This window comes from Mustela nivalis, assembly GCF_964662115.1.
Source record: "Mustela nivalis genome assembly, chromosome: 2".
In the NCBI taxonomy this organism is placed as follows: Eukaryota; Metazoa; Chordata; class Mammalia; order Carnivora; family Mustelidae; genus Mustela; species Mustela nivalis.
The window spans coordinates 28,107,036-28,125,553 of record NC_139021.1 but is presented as its reverse complement, the minus strand read 5'-3'; the positions used below and the strand labels follow the sequence as shown (position 1 = coordinate 28,125,553).

Sequence of the window (18,518 nt, the reverse complement as noted above, 5' to 3'; positions counted from 1 at the left end):
AGGAAGAGCGTGGCAAGGGGAGTTGAGGGGATAAGCAAGGGAGAGATTCTAACAGAAGGCAAGTGAGGACGTTTCCCAGTAACCCTAAAGACATGCCGCATAAACAATTGCCAGTGGGGTTTATGAGTAAAACCCTCCTATGGGCCATTTTATTTCATGTATTAGCAGAGGTTTGGGAGTGGTGGCGCTTTGTGAAGGAAAATCACCAAGGGAAGCCCTAAAACACGTCATTTGTAACCGGTATCTTGGACCTGAACTGAAGGACTGATAAGACACAGATATTAATGGTTAATATTTCAAAAGAGCAGGTTTTTCATGTTAACAAAATGTTTCAGCGGAAATGTTCGTCAAAGCATTAATCTTACCCAATGATAATCTGTTGCTCCGATAACTTGGGCCAGCAGGTATAGTTTCTGCAAAAGCTTAGTCAAAGATTTTAATCAGAGTAAGAATTCCACATTGAAACACAGCACTGAGATTTCTACCTCAGTTTACTTCTTTATGCACCTAATACATTATATTTAACACTAATTTGCATTAAAATGATAGATGCAATAATTCCTTATATATAAAAGAAAAGAACCTAGTAACACATGCTCATCTTGCCACACTTCTGCTAGAGACACCATAGTGACTTCTTAAAATTGCTCTTTTAGATATTCAGGCATTACCTCTGTGCACACAAATGTTTTTAATTAGTGTTCTCTAAAAAGCTTAAAGAAAGCCAATAATTCCATTATTTATATTTCCAAATTAAATACATTGTTTTGTAGCAATAATTCCTACATTTGTGAAAAAATATTAAATGTTTTTCAAATGACAGGATATAAAATTAACAGTTATTTCATGTTATTTAAATTAAATTTGGCTGGCTTATATGTACATTGCTGAATAAGTATGCTGATACTTTAACAGCGAAGTTGACTAAGCGATGGTATTTAAAATTTTCTTTTGAAATGTCCACATCTTGACAAAATATATACTGCTAACATATCACATTTACGAAGTGCGTGTTAAGAATCTTTGATGGTAGAAAAATGTATCTCTATGGAATACATACAGTTTTTGCATTTTTCTAGCTATTAATTATTCTACAGATATTTTTCTTGTCTAATAATGGCTGTAAAGCATGGCAATAGCTGTTCCTTTTTTTTTTTTTTAAAGATTTTATTTATTTACTTGACAGAGAGAGATCACAAGTAGGCAGAGAGGCAGGCAGAGAGAGAGGAGGAAGCAGGACCCCTGCCGAGCAGAGAGCCCGATGCGGGACTCGATCCCAGGACCCTGAGATCATGACCTGAGCCGAAGGCAGTGGCTTAACCCACTGAGCCACCCAGGGACCCAATAGCTGTTCCTTATAAGCACCATTCCACCTCCGAGAATACGCTGAAATTTTTCTTAAGGCAACTTCTCTATCCACAAGAAATTGGCTTGCCTGGCTATGAAATGAATCCCTATCCCCAGGCTGTGTGGGAATAATGAAATCTATAATATGACTTTCAGGAGTATCTTTTTTGGGGTCCAGCAGATTGGGGTTCATTCCGGACTCTGTCACCAGTATGTGGAGTGTGTGAATTTAGGCAGGTTATTTTACCTTCTTATATCTCAATCTTACCATCTGTGTTCGCCTCAAACCCTCAGATAGAATATTAAATATAAGAGAATAGGACTTAGTCTGGTTTAAGAATCTCCAGTGCCCAGCCCACAGATGGGTCCTAAATAAATATTTGTTGAATGAATAAATATAATAAACTAATACTTATACCAGCATAATAATAATTGTTTAATAGGGATATTTTGGGATTAATAACAGCATACACAATGAGTATAGAACACAAACCTGGATCAGAGCAACTATTCTTAATGGGGAGAGTTCTAGAGAAGCCACAGAAAGTTTGGCTTCTATACCTAACTTCTGTTTCATCTTTAGACTATGGATGGAATTTATACTAGAATTAGTGGCCCTATGCTATACTCCAGCACCTGTGAATTGTGTAAGAGGGAAAATATTTATTTTATTACCATTCATATCTCTTAAATCTTTCATAATATTTGGGAGAAGTGGAAATAAGCCAAGTGGATTAAAATGTTTTAGCATACAATCTGAAACTCATGACATCACTGAAAAGGTTTTCAGAGCTTAAGCATGCATACCAGAAAACCGGAGGTAGTATATATGATATTTTATTGATTTAAGATGCATATTTAAAATTTTTACATATCCAAAATCTGGATGCATTTTATAATAGATGGCCTCTTATAATGGAATGGCTTCTCTCCTCTTTCTTCCCTTCCTCTTTCTTCCTTCTCCCTCCCTTTCTTCCTTCTTTCCTTCCCTCTTTCCTCCCTTCCCTGTTTTTTTGTGGTTCATAATACAATAGGCTATTTTAAATAGACTTGGTGAACTATGGTATAGCCATATATTAAAGCAGTATTTCTCAATGTGTATTTCTTAGCACAATCTAACCCTGGCAAAGAGCCTCCAAAGCATTTTTTCCTCTAATTTTCCACCCCACGAGATTTTAACACCATAGTTATACTCTATATAATCTATTCGTGTACTGCACGTATATATCTGTTTTAGGAATAAAGGGACTCATATTTTTGCCCCCAAGAACCAATTTCATCCCCTTGGAGGCACTATTAAACACACTGGAAATGCAGGTATTAGTTTTTAAAATCTCCTCCACTAGACTATTGGGAATCATAAACTAATTCTTAGGTGTAGAGCTTTGGGTTTTAATCATACAACAGAATGTCCATGAATTCTATCATTATCATGGATGCAGTCTGAACATTTGCTGTATGCCCCAGCACTCAGAGATCTATGATATTTTTTGTTAAAAAATAAAACATCTTCCAGTTCAACTGGTGGTATCAGTCAACATATCATTCTCATTTTATGAAATAAGACTATGTAATAATTTCAGTATCTATATTTAGGATGTTCACAACTTCACATTTTTATATTTGTGATTTTAAAGACAATTTGAACACCACATCAATAAAGAGATTTTTGAAGACCCTCTGATTTCCCAGGGATGCGGAAGACGCCTGCCGTAGGCTACAGGAATGCCATCCGTGGGGAGGATGAGAAGGCACCGTTCTCGAAGTCTCTATAAAGCCTCTTCTGCTGTTGGCTAAGCAATTTGGGGGTTCCCACCTCAGATGGTAACAATGGGAATCAGAACTTAGTCCCTCTGTGACCAGGGGTTTGCACCAGAGAGAAGACAGGGTCACCATCTATGGCCGTCAAATAGGGATTTTTGCTTGCAAAGAGAATTGTTGTATTTAACAGCTTTAACTGATGGAGAAAGGACTGATTTATTTACTTGGAGAAGGTCTTTAAATAGCCAAGTCGTTCAGGATGTTCCTAAATATTCACTTATTTTTGCTCTGGGCTACGCAGCTTAACTCCCATTCTCTTAAATTAGTGATGCAAAGAACTTCTAAAATCAGTGATACGTAAGCTTTAAACTTTGTGGTTTGTATTGCACTCTTATTTTCTAGTTGACGATTCAAACATTTGGCCTCCTTGTATTGGGTTGTGTTAAATGACTAGTGGTGAGACTCAGTGTGCACTTGGTTTGGGGGACCTGAACTATTCTAGCAGACCAAGCAATGGATCAGTAAAAACTAACATGGGTGATACTCAAAAGAGACTCTTCAACAGTACACAGACATCCATATCAAGACTTTATCAGTTGGGTTTAGTTGTACACAAGCTTTTGTACATAAATGGAAAGTGAATTCAAAACCAGAAATCATCGCCCCCACTGCTCCTAGTACTTGCCCTTTCTCTGCCTTTTAACCGAAGCATCTCCATGATGCTCCGGGCATAGACATCCCTCAAGTTAACGCTGATATAGGAATCGGTGGCTATATTCTTGGTGAGTTTCTTCAGAGCTTCCCGCTGTCTGACGGCTGCTTCCTTCAGCTTTAAGGTGAAGTAGCAAGCGGAGAAGCGGTCGTTAATAATGGCGATAGGCAAGGCCAAGACAAGGATTCCTGATAATATACACATGAAGGCCACGATTTTGCCCGTGGTGGTGTCTGGTCTAATGTCCCCGTAGCCCACGGTGGTCATGGATGTTGTAGCCCACCACCATGCACAAGGGACACTTGTGAAGGTTGTGTCAGGAATGCTTTGCTCAGCAAAATATTCCACAGTTGAAAATATAGAAATTCCCACAGACAGAAATAGGAGCAGTAGGCCGACTTCTTCGTAACACTGGGTGATTGTCATCCCGAGGGAGCGTAATCCTGGAATAGAACAACTGTCGTCAGTCACTGGCACCCCTTCCTCCCCTGCCACCTTCCATTTCCCTTTCTTCCCCCTCTCCTGCCTGGCTCTCCGCCCACAAACATGCATTTCACATCTAACACGTCTCCAGCATTGGGCAGTGTTCTGGGGATACCGAGATGATACATCATCATCTTTTCCTTCGGGGAGCTCATAGTCTCGTTGGTGGGGCCCGATTGCAAAGGATAGAAAGAAGTCTAGTTAGGTTCATTCATCTACTTATACATTTACTAAACACCTACTATGGAAACACCCACAAAAGGTGACAGATGAGGTTACAAGGCAGGCAGGGGATGATGGCAGGAATGACATTTTAGTCCACTGCCGCGTGGCACGTGGAGGGCTCACTTGGCCAGGCCTGCTTTTCCGTGCATCACTTTGGCACACAGTTTAATGCTGTCTCCTTACATTTTATGTGTCTGCTTTATTCACCCTCCTAACGAAGCTGAACATAATCAGGGCATTGCTGTCTGAAAGCCAGAAGCAGTAAAGAGTGTCCACCAGGAGAAGGAAGTGAACCAGCAGGAACAAGTTAGGCTTCAGTGACCACACTGAGATGAGACCACGTTCACCGTCCACAGGGCATCTTAAAGGCTTATCATGAGGGATTTCTGAACTCCTGTGACATGTACTCAAATTCGCACCCATAGTACCAAAGCTATAGGGAAACATTTCCCTGGAGTACATAGGATTTCTGCTTTTCTGTAAGGAGATAGACCTGAATACAGATTATTCTTTCACTGCGAAAAGGTACGGGGGACTGAAGCTACTAGGAAATTCACTCACTATGAGGCACTGCTGCATTCCCTACTCCTATGTGATACCCAAGAGAGTCCAATCCCATCTCCAGAGAAACTCAGCCCTAAGGAGAGTCAGATGAGCCCATCATGGGACTAGAGGTTGAAAATGGCATCTCCCCCGGCATCAGATTTCACAAACACTGCTAAAAATTTTGAAGTCATATCAGCCTGAAGGTCAGGCTGTCTCTGAAGGTCAGAGTTATACCTTTTAGAATCATTTTAATCTTTATTCACTAGCAAGTATTTGAAATTGCATTAAAATCCCATTTGTGCTCTCATTATTTTTAAATTTTGTTCTTAAAACTTTAAGATATTCTTAAATTATTTACCAGCTACTTTTAAAGATTAAGGAACATTAATTTTGACATTTAGCTTCAAAAGATTTTTTTTTTTTTTTTAGAATATCTTTTAGGAAACTGGCCTTGATGTGTCTACATTGAATTGCATTTCTGAAATATATTGACAGCATGAGAAAAAGCAGTGTTTAGAAGACTGTTTTCATTTCAAGATGAAATGTTCTAAATAATTTTGTAAAGAAACACAAAGTGGTCGGAATTTCTGTATGCTACATCTATTAACTCAGATAATACTCAAAAAACAATATGAGATTGATGCAATTATTATGCCATTTTCCTGATGAGGAAACTGAGACAGAGAGAAGTGGCATGTCTAGTACAAAGCTACACAGCCAGGATTTACACTTTAGCTCTCTGGCCCACCATTGTCCTCCTGTTATTCTAGAATACCTCTCAACTTGTATTTATAGTTAATACATAGGGAAATATGTCATCAATTGCTAAATGTGATGCACAATATAAAATTGTCAAATATTTATGTAAGCTTTCATATCCTTTCAATAAATTAAGGCTTTATTAATACTTTGTACTGCTTTGGAACTAAAAAAAAAAAAACTTTGAAGAGGTGACATGGAGTAAATTACTATTATTTTCTTTTTCTTTTCTTTTGGGAAAAAATGTAGTCTTCACTGGGTGTTTTTAAATCAAATCTTGTAAGGAGTTTATAAATACTAGGAGAAAGCATCCTATTATGTGTGTCAGAAAACAAAGAGTGGTACTTCTAAAAGTTGTTGGAAACCCCATTATCAAATCCCTGCTCTGTGAGACTAGCTAGGAAAATACACTACCAAAATTATGTTAGGAGAAGTCCTAATTACTTCAGACATGTGGGGAAAAAACATATTTGAAGTTAAGTTCACCCTATATGAAGAGGGTGAGACAATGACCCTCAACCTCGTTTAGGTGACCAGTCAGGCATATATTTAGGGAAATAAGGTGGTAATGGGACTTTCTAGCTAAATTACTTGTATTTTGTGTATTGCGTTAATATGTACTGTCTTAACACGGTATCCTCCTACTCCTGCGTTTTCTAAAGTGGAGTCCACCAAAATCCCTTGTGAGCCTGTTAAAATGTATGCTCCTCAACCCACCCCCGAATATTAAAATCTGTCTCATCACAGATTGGGGCTCAGAATTTGCTTGTTAAGAAGCTTTTCAAAGGGTTCTTATTTTCACTAAAATCTAACATAAGGGAACTCCAGAACATCCAACAGCTACAGGACCAGCCACTGAGAATTCTTGCCCTTAGGAACTCAAGAATCATCCTTAATGGATTTGTGTGACCACCCCAGACCTTGACTCTAACTTTCATGCACAACTGAGTGTTGTGTGAGGATTTCTCTAGGGAGAGCGTTCATTAGATTTTCATTAGATTTTAAGGAATTCCTGTTATCATCTCTCTCATGCATCCAGGTTTACGGACAAGAAAAATTCTCAGATACTAACTAAAGCATTAAAGCATTTAATCAGTGTCTTCAGCTTTCTTCCAAAGCAAATATATCTATTGTCTCTTCAAAAAGTATGGGATGGCCACCAGTGCCTGGTCTTCGCACTTTCCGCATGGCTGAAGAAAGCCCTACAAGGCTGACTTTATTTTTTGCCCAGGAACGTGTTGGGTAAGCCCTTCCTTGGACACAGAAGAGAAACTGGCTTATGTCCCTATATATCATGAATAATTTATGCATCTCTTTATATGCTGTTCATGCATATTTTATCTAGAACCTTCTACAGGCAGAGTATCTTTAATTTTTGTACAACTTCTGAGCATTGGGTAAAAAAATCGAGGTTAACAAGCAGTCAAACTGTTTTTCACTTGTCTTATGGAGAGAAGGAGTGGGAGAGATATCTTCTCCTCTATAAATCTTCAGGATTTTGCTTCCCAACACCTTTTTGGAGATCCTGGTTGGGTAAAGGGTGGGAGTTGGTAATTCAGAGTATCAATTCACAGTCACTTCTCTTGGACTGTGTAGTCAAGCACTAATGATTACAAGCAATGGCAAATTAAAAAGCATCACTGAAATTTGAATACCTGTGGAATGTCTGCCCAGCTTTAGCATGCGTAGAGCCCTGAGCAGCCTCAACACCTGCACAATGCGTCCCACATTTTCCAGCTCCTGTGTCGTCTGGCTCCCACTCAGGCTCTCTACCAGAAGCGTGATGTAGAAGGGCAGGATGGCTAGGAGGTCTATGATGTTCGGCACCTTTCTCAGGAAGCGGCACCTGTCCCGCACGCACAGGAAGCGGAGGACAAACTCCCCGGTGAACCAGCTAATACACACGTACTCCAGGATTTCCAGCAGCTGCAGGTCCAGCCAGCTTAATTCAGCTGACATCAGGGCCATGTTGACGATGGACACCACCACAAAGATGATGGAGATGACCCCAAAGATTCGAGCAGCTGTGGAAGATCCAGGTTTCTCCAGGATGTTCCAGAGCTTCTGCCGGACAGTGGGACAAGGTCCTTGGGAGAAGTCCTGTTCACTCTCATGTTGACTTTCCTGGTCTTCTGTGTCCTTCTTAAAATCTAACGTTTCACTCAGCTCCTTTCTTCTGAAGTATCTTTTAGAGAAAACAACTTGGTGATTAATCTAACTTTTCAAAAATATAGATGTCAAAAGAAAATTAAACTTAGCAGTGAGGTCATGCTTTTTATGTTAGTAAAATGCAGGAAATGCCCATTCATATTTTACCCAGGCTGTCTCCTTCCCACAGTACTCAAAATTTGTTCAGGATTATTATTTTTAAAATGACCCTTTCTTGGTGGAGGTTTATACAAAAAGATTTATATACAACAAATCTACTTTAATGCAAGAACGTAAGTTTGCCATGTGGAACTTTTGTGTGTGTGTAATGGAAACTTACATTACAACTTAGTTCATGAAGAACTAGCACTAATACCAAGATAACAGCAAAGTCATCATCAAAGTTCCACAAACATTCCCAGTCAAGGAACCAATTTTTTATCTCCTGTATTTAAAGCAGTTCTCCCTCCAAGTTTAAAGTTAGTGTTCTTCAAAAACAAATGGTGTATTATACGTTGGCTAACTGAACATTAAAAAATGTCAAAAAAGAATAAAGAAATAAAAAGAAAATAAAGTTAGTGTTCTAGATCTGATAAATGGTAAAGCTCCCTAGTGTTCTAGCTCTGATAAATGATAAATGATAAATGATAGAGACCTCCATCTCTATACATGCATCTTTTGGATTACAGCTTTTCTGACTCATTTATTCCATCATCAAATATTTATTTCAGGCCTGACCTCCTTTACCTTCAAAACGAATCGGCACACGTTCATTCAAAAAAGGAAGAGGTTCCAAAAGCTCCAGTCCAAAGGTGGCTCTGACGCTTTCCAGACATCACCGCCACCCGATCTTAAACAGCTCAGAAATGGCCTCAGGTACTCTGAGGCCTGGATCCTGCGAGGCTCGTGTGAAGCTCCTATCTTACCTCTGCTGCCCTCTCCCCCGCTGCGCCCGCCTCCCGGCCCAGCCACCGCGCGCCTCTCGGGTACCTGTCCCTGCAGCAGGAGTCGATGCTGAGCTCGTCGATGCCCCAGTACTGGATCTCCTGAAGAAAGGAGAGCGCGCACAGCTGCTCCATGACGTGCAGGCGGCCGGTGCGGTAGTAGTGCAAGACGTAGCGGAATGCTTGCGAGCTGCGGTCGAAGAAGTACTCGTTGTCCACGGGGTTGGCATCATCGCAGAACTCCAGGGGGCTGGGCACGGCGGTCAGGGCCCCGGGGCGGCGGCACGAGGCCACCACCACCGCCAGCTTGCCAAGGCGCGTGTGCGGGAAGCAGGACAGCGCCTGCTGCGAGAGCACGAAGCGGCTGCCGCCCACGTTGACCGTGAAGCAGTCCCCGAGCGCCAGGGGCTCCCCTTCACCCTCGCTGCAGAAAACGCTGGAGTCCAGCGAGGTCAGGGAGCAGCTGTCCAGCGGCGAGTCCGGCGGCGCCCGCCCTCGGGGAGGCAGCTCCATCCCCGCCGCCGCTGTGTGAGGGCGCCACAAAGTTGGGGGGCGCGCCGGAAGCCTCGGTCCGGCGAGGGTGGTGGCACGGCCCCTGGTGGCAGCCGGGATTTCCCTGACTCCCGAGGGGGGTGCCTCCCGCCCGCGCACCCTTCCACTCTCCACCCCCTGTGCTCGTTCCGCCTGTGGCCGCTAGGGCGCGGCGAGTGCGCGATCGCGGCGCTCGGGGGCCGGGGAGCCGGGGCTGAAGGGTCGCGCCGGAGGTGGGGGGAAGCTCAGACGCGGTCTAGGCGGGGACAGTCCCGGGGCACCCTGCCGGGCGCCGAAGCCCTTCCCGGACTCACGCCCCCCGCCCCCACCCCCCGCCCCGACCCCTACTAAGTTTATGCTGGAGATTCCCTGCCCGGGAGGTGTACGGATTCAATGCTTCGCTACCGAGGGATGGAGCGGGCGGGGAGGGAGAGGTAGGAGATCTAGAGGGAGCGGGGGGCGGGGGGGGGGGGCGACAAGATGACTCTGGGGGGAACGAACCGCGGCCAGGGGCGGGGGTGGTGGTAAGACTCACTCCAGCCCAGGAGACCAAGAGGAAAAAAGTTCAGAAAGCAGGGGAAGTGGTAGCCGGGTCTGAGTTCTCTCCAACTTGAGGCTCTGTATTCCTCCGTCGTCTTTTCCTGCGGAGGCTTCAGAGGCCTCCCCGGGAGCGGTCGCTGGGGGCGTGAGCACGTGGCGGAGGGTGCCCAGGGCGAGGGGGCCACATCATCTGCTCCCATTCATTCTCATTCAGGTCTGATTGTCACTCACGCTCTATTTCCTCCTCCCTCCCTCTGGTTTCGACCTCCTGGTTGAAGAATAAGGATAATTGGTTTTGACTGTTAACTGAAGTCCCAGTGAGTGACTAAGGACTAGGGATCACCGTTTGCCGCCGCGTATCGAGGCACTTTGCGCCCTTGGGTTTAGCCATTTCTGCCGGCCCAAGTTTCCCAGAAAGCAGGCGTTCTGGGCTTGTTCTCCGGCCCAGAGCGGAGCTCTCCTTTTAGAAGGGAAGGCAAAAAGACAAGGAATAGAACAAGGCGTGGGCTGGGGCAGGAGTTTAAATAGTAACGCCGACACCGTAAAGGGAGCAGCCGAGCGCGGTGCCCAGGTGAGCCTAGAGGTGTGCCCACCGGGCCCCTTGGAGTCGCGCCCGGTGCAACCTGTTGGACACGGGGCGGGGGGTGGGGAGGAGGGCAGGGTGACTCACCTTCCGCTCCCCGCACATCTGCGCGGCGCTCGGAGGTCGCGGCTGGTTAGGTGGCCTTGCTTCGATCTCCTGGTGTGCACGTGAGGTCTGACTTGACAGGTCCGGGAAGCCTGTGTTCCAGGCTGAGCTCGGCGCCGGCGCTGCGCTCGTTGCTCAGACTCGCCTCATCTCCACCGCCTCCGGCTCCGGCCCCTCGGCCGCCCCCGCCCGCACTCGCGAGCAGTTCGCGGTTTCCAGCACCAGCTGTGGGGAATGCTGCGAGCCGAGGGAGGTGAGACCGGAGGAGGAAGAGAAGCACTCGGTGACTCTGAATATTATATTCATCCTGAAGACACCTCAAGGATTGCTGTTTGGATTCCCGTTTGCCTGAGCTGTGTGTTCACACACGCTCAAGAACATAAATTTTCCATAAGTCTGCGAAACTCAGGATTAGGGTAGTTAGAGTAACTGCTTTGTGTGGCATGGTTCAGGGTTTTCTCAATATTTCCAGCAAGCATCTGGGAATCTTGCATTTTTCGAAAAGTCTTTGCGAGAAAGTGTGAAGCACACATCTTTTTCTTTTTGCAAGTAGTTTTAGAGACCATATATAAAGAGATGAGCAGGGAGCTTAGTACAGTGGGAAAAACTTTCATAAACTGACTCGAAACCGGGCTGTTTGGTTCTGGCTTGGCCGGATGGCTGTGGGACCTCCAGCTGTGATTTACTTCATGGGCCTCAGTGCCTTCCTTAGCAAAATTTCATGTTTCAAAAAAAAAAAAACAAAAAAACAAAAAAACAAAACAACTTGGGGCTGATTTTATGCCAGGAAATTTTGTAGTTCTTTTACTCATTCAGCGCCTTATTTAATCATAATAACAATACTAGGAAGTAGCAGCATACCCATTCTTTTTTTTTTTTTTTAAAGATTTTATTTATTTGAGAGAGAATGAGTGAGAGAGAGCATGAGCGAAGAGAAGGTCAGAGGGAGAAGCAGACTCCCCAAGGAGCTGGGAGCCTGATGCGGGACTTGATCCTGGAAGTCCGGAATCATAACCTGAGCCCAAGGCAGTCGCTCAACCAACTGAGCCACCCAGGTGCTCCAGCATACCCATTCTACAGAAGAAGGATATTGAGGCAAAACAGAGAAATTAAGTGATTTACTTAGGGTCGTATAGCCCAAATTCAAACCAGGACTACTTATCAAAGGCTGTAGTCATAAACAATGCTTGGGACATCTCCTTTGTGTGTGACTTTCAAATAAATCAAAGCGTGTTTGCTTTTATTTACTTTTTAATCTATCTTTGCAAATTTCTAAAGGAGGGCAGGAGTTTAAGGATGTATTTTTCCTGATCTCTCAACAAATGTTTACTGAGCACCCCCCATGTACCAGACACTGTTCCAGGTGCTTCAGATGGATCCACAAAGAAGAACAGACAAGATCCTTGTCCTTATGGAAATGAAGTTTTTTCCCTGTGAGAATGAAGAGCAACTTCAGCAAAAATTAAAAAAAAAAAAAAAAGAACAAACAAAAACAAAAACAACTGTGTAGTGTTTATAGGTTATGGTTCTTTTGGAAGGTTAACTTTTGCTTCTTTAATAGACAATAGGGAGGAGTTAAAATTACCCTGGTAAATACTTTGTCATTACATTTAGGTTCTTTATTAATTTATTTAGGGTAGCCAAGCTTCTCTTACACAGGAAGAAAAACCCCCAGCACCTCTGTTGTCAATTATTTGGCCCCTGAAAAGGGCAAAAGTCCACAGTTCCGTTAAGCCTTTTTCATACCTTTGTGTAAATAACTTGCATCAAATGATTAACTTTAAAGGTCTACCCTAGACCTTACAGATGGTGGTGAAGAAGGAAGAATGCTTTCGGAGGAGAATGACAGCTTTCAATGAGAAGGGAAATCTTGGACAGGTAAGGAGGTTAGTTAACAACTTGGATTAACAACTCCAGTAACTTGGAGGTTACTTAACAAATGGTGCCTGAGTCTTGCAGGTCTCCTCCACTGCCACCAGGACCCTAGACTTAAGTTGTGGTTTGTGGTATCCTGTAGAAGGAATTGTAACAATAACCATCTTCCAAGTGGAAAGCCCAAGCTAAGCATCTGAATTCTTGCAATGATCCCATGAAGTAATGTCATGCTTGCTTAGTTACAGATCTCAGCTTGGAGGCTCACAGGCACTAAGGAAGTTTTCCAGTTTCATAGTGAATATGTGAAGGACTATATGAAGGGATCAAAACTGGGATCTTTTCGACTCCAGATTTCATCTCACCCGCTAAGAGCCTAAAATTTTCATTTGGGCTTCAATGGGGATTGAAACAATTTCCACAAAATAAAATAATCATAATTAGAGACATGATGACTCGTTAACTGGGAATATATAAGCACAAATGACTCATTTTAAAATATAGAGTCTCTTGGGTAATGAAAATGTCTGCCTGGGTGCCTGGGTGGCTCAGTGGGTTAAAGCCTCTGCCTTTTGCTCAGGTCATGATCTCAGGGTCCTGGGATCAAGCCCTGCTTCAGGCTCTCTGCTCAGCGGGGAGCCTTCTTCCTCCTCTCTCTCAGCCTGCCTCTCTGCCTACTTGTGATCTCTGTCTGTCAGATAAATAAATAAAATCTTAAAAAAAAAAAAAAGGAAATGTCTGCCATCTTTTCTGTCCTGCTCCCTTTAATCTACTGTCTCGTCTCCATTGATTACCCAGGTTTGAATCAGAGATCCCAATAAAAAGGAAATGATAAAAGCAGAAATAAATCCATTCAAAGGATATTCTTCCTGGTCCCTGGTCTTGACCTGAGGTATACCCTAAAATATGTCAAGAAGTGAAAGGAGAATTGCTGATAAGTACTTGGGGGTGGTGAGGTCTTGCTTTTGATTTCATTCTTACAAAGCATGGGAGGAATGTGATTGTCACGTAGGAGGTAGTACAGTACTGAGATGTGAAAACTCAACATTTGAATGGCTTTGGGTGTATTCTCTCTAGTCTTCAGTTGTTATGAGGTGATTTTCCATTAGCAGTCTTGTTAGAAAATGCTTTCCTAGTGTTTGGCTTTATTTATCAAGTCTTCTAAACATTGATTTGAATATTAAATCTCCAGGTACAACTAGTGTTTTTAATTCTTCCAATTTTTGTGAAGTTTTCCAAATTTTTTAAAGAACAACATGAGTTCCTAACAGTTATTTTAAAAAACTTTTGAATTAAAAGAAAAAAAATAAACAGCATACTTTAAATGTCTGATTATTGATAACAATAGGGGCCCCTGACTGGCTCAGTTGGAAGAGCATGTGGCTCTTGATCTCAGGATGGTGAATTCAAGCCCCATGTTGGGGGTAGAGATTACAAAAAAAAAAAAAAAAAAAAAAAAAGAATTGATTATTGCTAACAATTAAGAAAATAAAAGTTAAAAGTCATTTGAAGCATATTAGGAATTCTTATTAAAATCAAGAACATTCCGGACGCCTGGGTGGCTCAGTTGGTTAAGCAGCTGCCTTCGGCTCAGGTCATGATCCCAGCATTCTGGAGTCGAGTCCCACATCGGGCTCCTTGCTCCGCAGGGAGCCTGCTTCTCCCTGTGACTCTTCCTTCCACTCTGTCTGCCTGTGCTCGCTCTTGCTCTCTCTCTGACAAATAAATAAATAAAATCTTTAAAAAAAAAATAAAATAAAATCAAGAACATTCATCTAAGTTTTTGAAAAAAATAATGAGAATATATTCACATTAATATTGCATTTGTTTTTCGGATATGTACTTAAATAATATATTACGGTGCTCTTTAAAATCATTAAGTCTCATCTTTGATAAGAATGTTTCAAAATGATTATACGTATATGATCATGATTCATTGAAAAAATGTTTAGAAAAATGAGCATTCATTATTAATTTATATCCAAAATACTACAACTTTACATTTATTTTTGATAATTAAATAGGTAGGGGGGATAAAACAAGTAAATACTTTTGATAAAAGCTTTATAGATTTAAACTTGAGTAAACTCTACCTTTTCATTTTCAATTGCTTTGGTGTAGACTCATAACCTTACACTAAAGTCCCATTAACTTTTATCACTCATTAACAATGCAGACCATATTTTATATGAGGTGTGCGTGCTTATCTTTGGGTACTTAATTTCCCAGGGAATGACCACCAGATGAGCTCATTGTAATGTTTAAAAATGCCTTTGTGTATGGACAAAATGACATTGTCCTCTTCATTGCATTGGGTTATGTTTAAAGGTAAAGGAAAATGTGACAAATTCTATCTATTCATCTTCCATGAGTCTTCTAGGTGCTTGGAATAAATCCTCCCAACTGTATAACAGCCCACTCCAATGCAGAATTTAGCTTAATGTGGGCTTGTTCTGGATTCCTTCCAAAAGGAGGCAATTATCTTTGGAAGTACCCAAGAACTCATTTTTATAGCCTAGTCTGCCGCAGAGATCACCAAATGGGTTGATGATGGTGATGATGAGGATAATAATATGATAATAATAGCTGCTACATTTACTTAGTCAATTTCTGCTCTTTTATTAGCTGTGTGACAGTAACAAGTTTCTTAAGCCCTCTGTATCTCCTTCTCCTCATCTGTAAAATAGGGGTAAAAAGAGAACTTACCTTACACTATTGTTTTAAAATTAAATGAGATAATCTATGGACATGTTTAGTGCAGTGCCAATATTTTTGTTTCCACTATTATTATTACTATTATATTTTAGAAATACTTTTCTGATCCCCCTTACTGGGCATGTACTATGTGATCCTATCATATAAGATGTCCCATAACACTATGTGATACTACTCATTTCATTTATAAATTTATATAACCCTATGAGGAGAGTAATATTATCATTATTATTTTGCAGAAAGGAACCCAGGATCACAGTACTTAAATAATTTCTCAAGTGTCATACTGATAGTAGAAAACAGAGTTGAATACTTTTGTTTGACTCAAAGCATTTGAAGGGCATTAGCGTGAAAATAATGCGATGATGAGAAATCACTGATAGAAATACTCTTCTCTTTAAAAATAATTTTATATGGAAAATTTCTATTCTTGATTGAAATAATTGAGATGATTATGTATTTTATAGTGCATGACCAACATATTGCATGTAATTTTCATTTTAATAAATTTCTTCTAATCATTGTAAAGAAGATAGTTGATTGGTTTGGCCATAAAATGATTCTCACCCAGCCACTGAGATATGCAAAAGGCATATTTGAATTTTTCCTGAGTTACTAAGAAACTGTGTAGATGCAGGCACTTATTGTTCACTGGATTAACTCCTATAATTACACTGAAATTAAATTTTTATAAACAAGATTTAGAAGCGGTAGAGAAAACACAGGGCAAGTACTCTGCTCATCAGGTCCTATAAGCTGTTAAGTGAACCTAATATTGAATTTGAAAATTCCAATTAAATCCTTTTTACCCAGCTTTATGAAATTCCTTTGTGCTTACAGAGATTGAGTCATACAGAACCATTAAAAATGCTTTTCATCCAGTATATATGATTTATTAATATTAAAAGTTAAATTGCATTTAAATTTGTCCTTATTCTTTTAGTGCTTTATTCTATTATTAAGGAACTCAGTAAACTTGAAATCCATTCTGTAATTAGAAGAGAGGTAATCTTTACATTTCATATGTATTATAAGGTTTTTTATGTTGCATTTCCTTGCTTTTTCTGGAATCAACTCAAAATGGAAAAGTTTTCAATCAGTAAATATTTATAGAAATGTACTTTTGCTAGTGCTGGTAGTAGTTATTGTCTATACAGATGGGATATGTATTATATATCATATACATAATTTATACCATATGCATGAATAGACACAGAACAAATACATACATAAAAAACTAACAATACAGTAAGATTTACATTGATTAATGTATCAGTGGGTCACATTGTTATTACCATGCAAGAAAAGTAGTGAAAAATCAGAAGCAATACAAGGAAAATAGTAGAGATAAGGAAGGAGAAAAGCAATTCTGCTTTACAAAATGGCTCTTAGTTACATAGTGTAGTTCCTTTAAATAGCATCCTCCTGCGTTTTAAACATGGTTTAATTAAAGAAAAATATGAAGTAATTTTTTAGGACACATATGCTGAACTCTGTGCCAAAGTAGTTTTGTTAACTGGCTTGTAAACCTGTATAAAATACCTATAATTCTAATGTCAGTTTGAATACGTAGACTATTACTTTAAATAAATATTCTATATAATAAATTATTGCACATGAATATGAAAAACCTAATTCTGTTTGAATTAAAAATTACTGCTTTTTACACTTAACTGTATGTTTAGCTTCTACTTGTAGCACTGGTTCAAAAGAGTAGAAATATGGGTTTTCAGTCAGTACACATTAATTTGGTTAATTTGAAAAAAGAGCCTTGGATCAGTGCATGTGTTGCAGAGTATATTTTCTCTATAGAGTGTAATTAAATTGGTGGGAACTGAATATAAAAATTTGTCATTTTTTCAACATGAAAAATAGCAGTGGGCCATATGGCTTCTCCTTTTTGCCATTTGCGTCTGATCGACAGCTCAGTTATAGACCCGGCTGCCCCGTTCTCCCACAAACAGATTTCCCAGAAAACTAAACCAAATGGGAATCCAGAGGGAAGTTAAAGCATAGCTGGCCTGTTTTTTGTTATTTATTTATTTATTTAAAATTTCTATAAGGTCAAATTTATCCATTTTAGCAACTGAGAATGTTTTATTTTCATGGCAGCAGCGAGAACTATTCCGTATTGCTTATGGTATTTGAAAAGATGTCCCAATTAAATAATTTGAGAAAGAAAAGAAATAAAACAAATGGGGATTTTAAAACGAATTTATGAAATATCAACTTAATAATGGATTCAAAATTTACATGGACTTAGGCACTTATGTTTTACTTTTGAGAGCAGAAGCTGATGAGAAATCAAGAACAGATAATTAGTGACTCTGTGGAAGTTTCGAGAATAGCAAGTGGTTTTATGGATGAGTACATGCTTGTACGTGTGTATAGAACAGGTATTTCAATTTGATTAAAAAAAAAGCCAAAAATATAAAACTTTTCTCATTTAATATTGCTCAATACATAGGAAAGTATTCTTCAGCAAACGTTTCAAAAAGACTCCATATACAGTTAATTTTTGCCTTACTTCACGTTTGCTCTATTGATAGTTATTGCCAACTGGCAAGAAAGGTTTCTGTAAAATATTTATTGAATGGCTATTGCAAAATAAAAAATGAGTTTAGATCTATTTGAACAGGTAGGAATAAGAGAATGAGAGAGGTGCATGTGGCCTCTTTCATATTATGCTCATGGGCAAACCTTGCCAGCAGTTGGGAGTCCCCTTCACTGGAGAAATGGTGATTGACTTTCAGCTTCTATTTGAATGAAAATCTGTCCCTCAGGGAATAAGAGTAACAAAATGAGTGGGCCTCTTTCCAGTGAATTAGTGGAGATCAGTTTCTTATATAATAAGTAATGGATAAGGACTGTGATGAAAATATTTGTTATTAAGGGTACAGGTTTTCAAATATGGCTGTAATAAAAGATGGCTGACCCATGCCTCAAGGCAGTAATCTCAAGACCCCTTTGCACTCTTAAAAATTATTGAAGACCCCAAACTTTTGCTGAGGTGGGTTGTATCTATCGATATTTGTCATATTAAAAGTTAAAGCAAAAAAAAAAAAAAACCAAACTAGTATTTATTTATTAAATCATTTAAAAATAACAGAAAAGCACTTGTGTTAAGTGATTTAAAAATAATATTAATAAGCATATTTGTTAAGAAAATAAATAATTTTTTAAATAATAATATTTTCCAAAACAACATCGTTAGTGAGAATAATGACATTGTTTTGCAATTTTTTCT

The 18,518-nt window shown here is 40.3% G+C and overlaps 1 protein-coding gene and 1 long non-coding RNA gene across 2 annotated transcripts in view; one reads left to right on the top strand and one right to left on the bottom strand.

Annotated features, from left to right (window-relative positions):
* Positions 1–1,613: 1,613 nt before the first annotated feature.
* Positions 1,614–9,694, bottom strand: KCNV1 (potassium voltage-gated channel modifier subfamily V member 1). Its single transcript, XM_082721351.1, has 3 exons — positions 8,972–9,694; positions 7,489–8,018; positions 1,614–4,263 (listed from the first exon to the last, which is right to left on the bottom strand). The coding sequence occupies exons 1-3, from the start codon at positions 9,436–9,438 to the stop codon at positions 3,752–3,754; spliced, it is 1,509 nt and encodes a 502-aa protein (XP_082577477.1). The 5' UTR covers positions 9,439–9,694; the 3' UTR covers positions 1,614–3,751.
* A 2,810-nt stretch (positions 9,695–12,504) lies between these two features.
* LOC309859414 overlaps positions 12,505–18,518 on the top strand; it is a 142,791-nt gene continuing 136,777 nt past the window's right edge. The window contains exon 1 of the long non-coding RNA XR_014308676.1: positions 12,505–12,562. This is a non-coding gene — a long non-coding RNA (uncharacterized lncRNA). The remainder of the gene's footprint in view (positions 12,563–18,518) is intronic.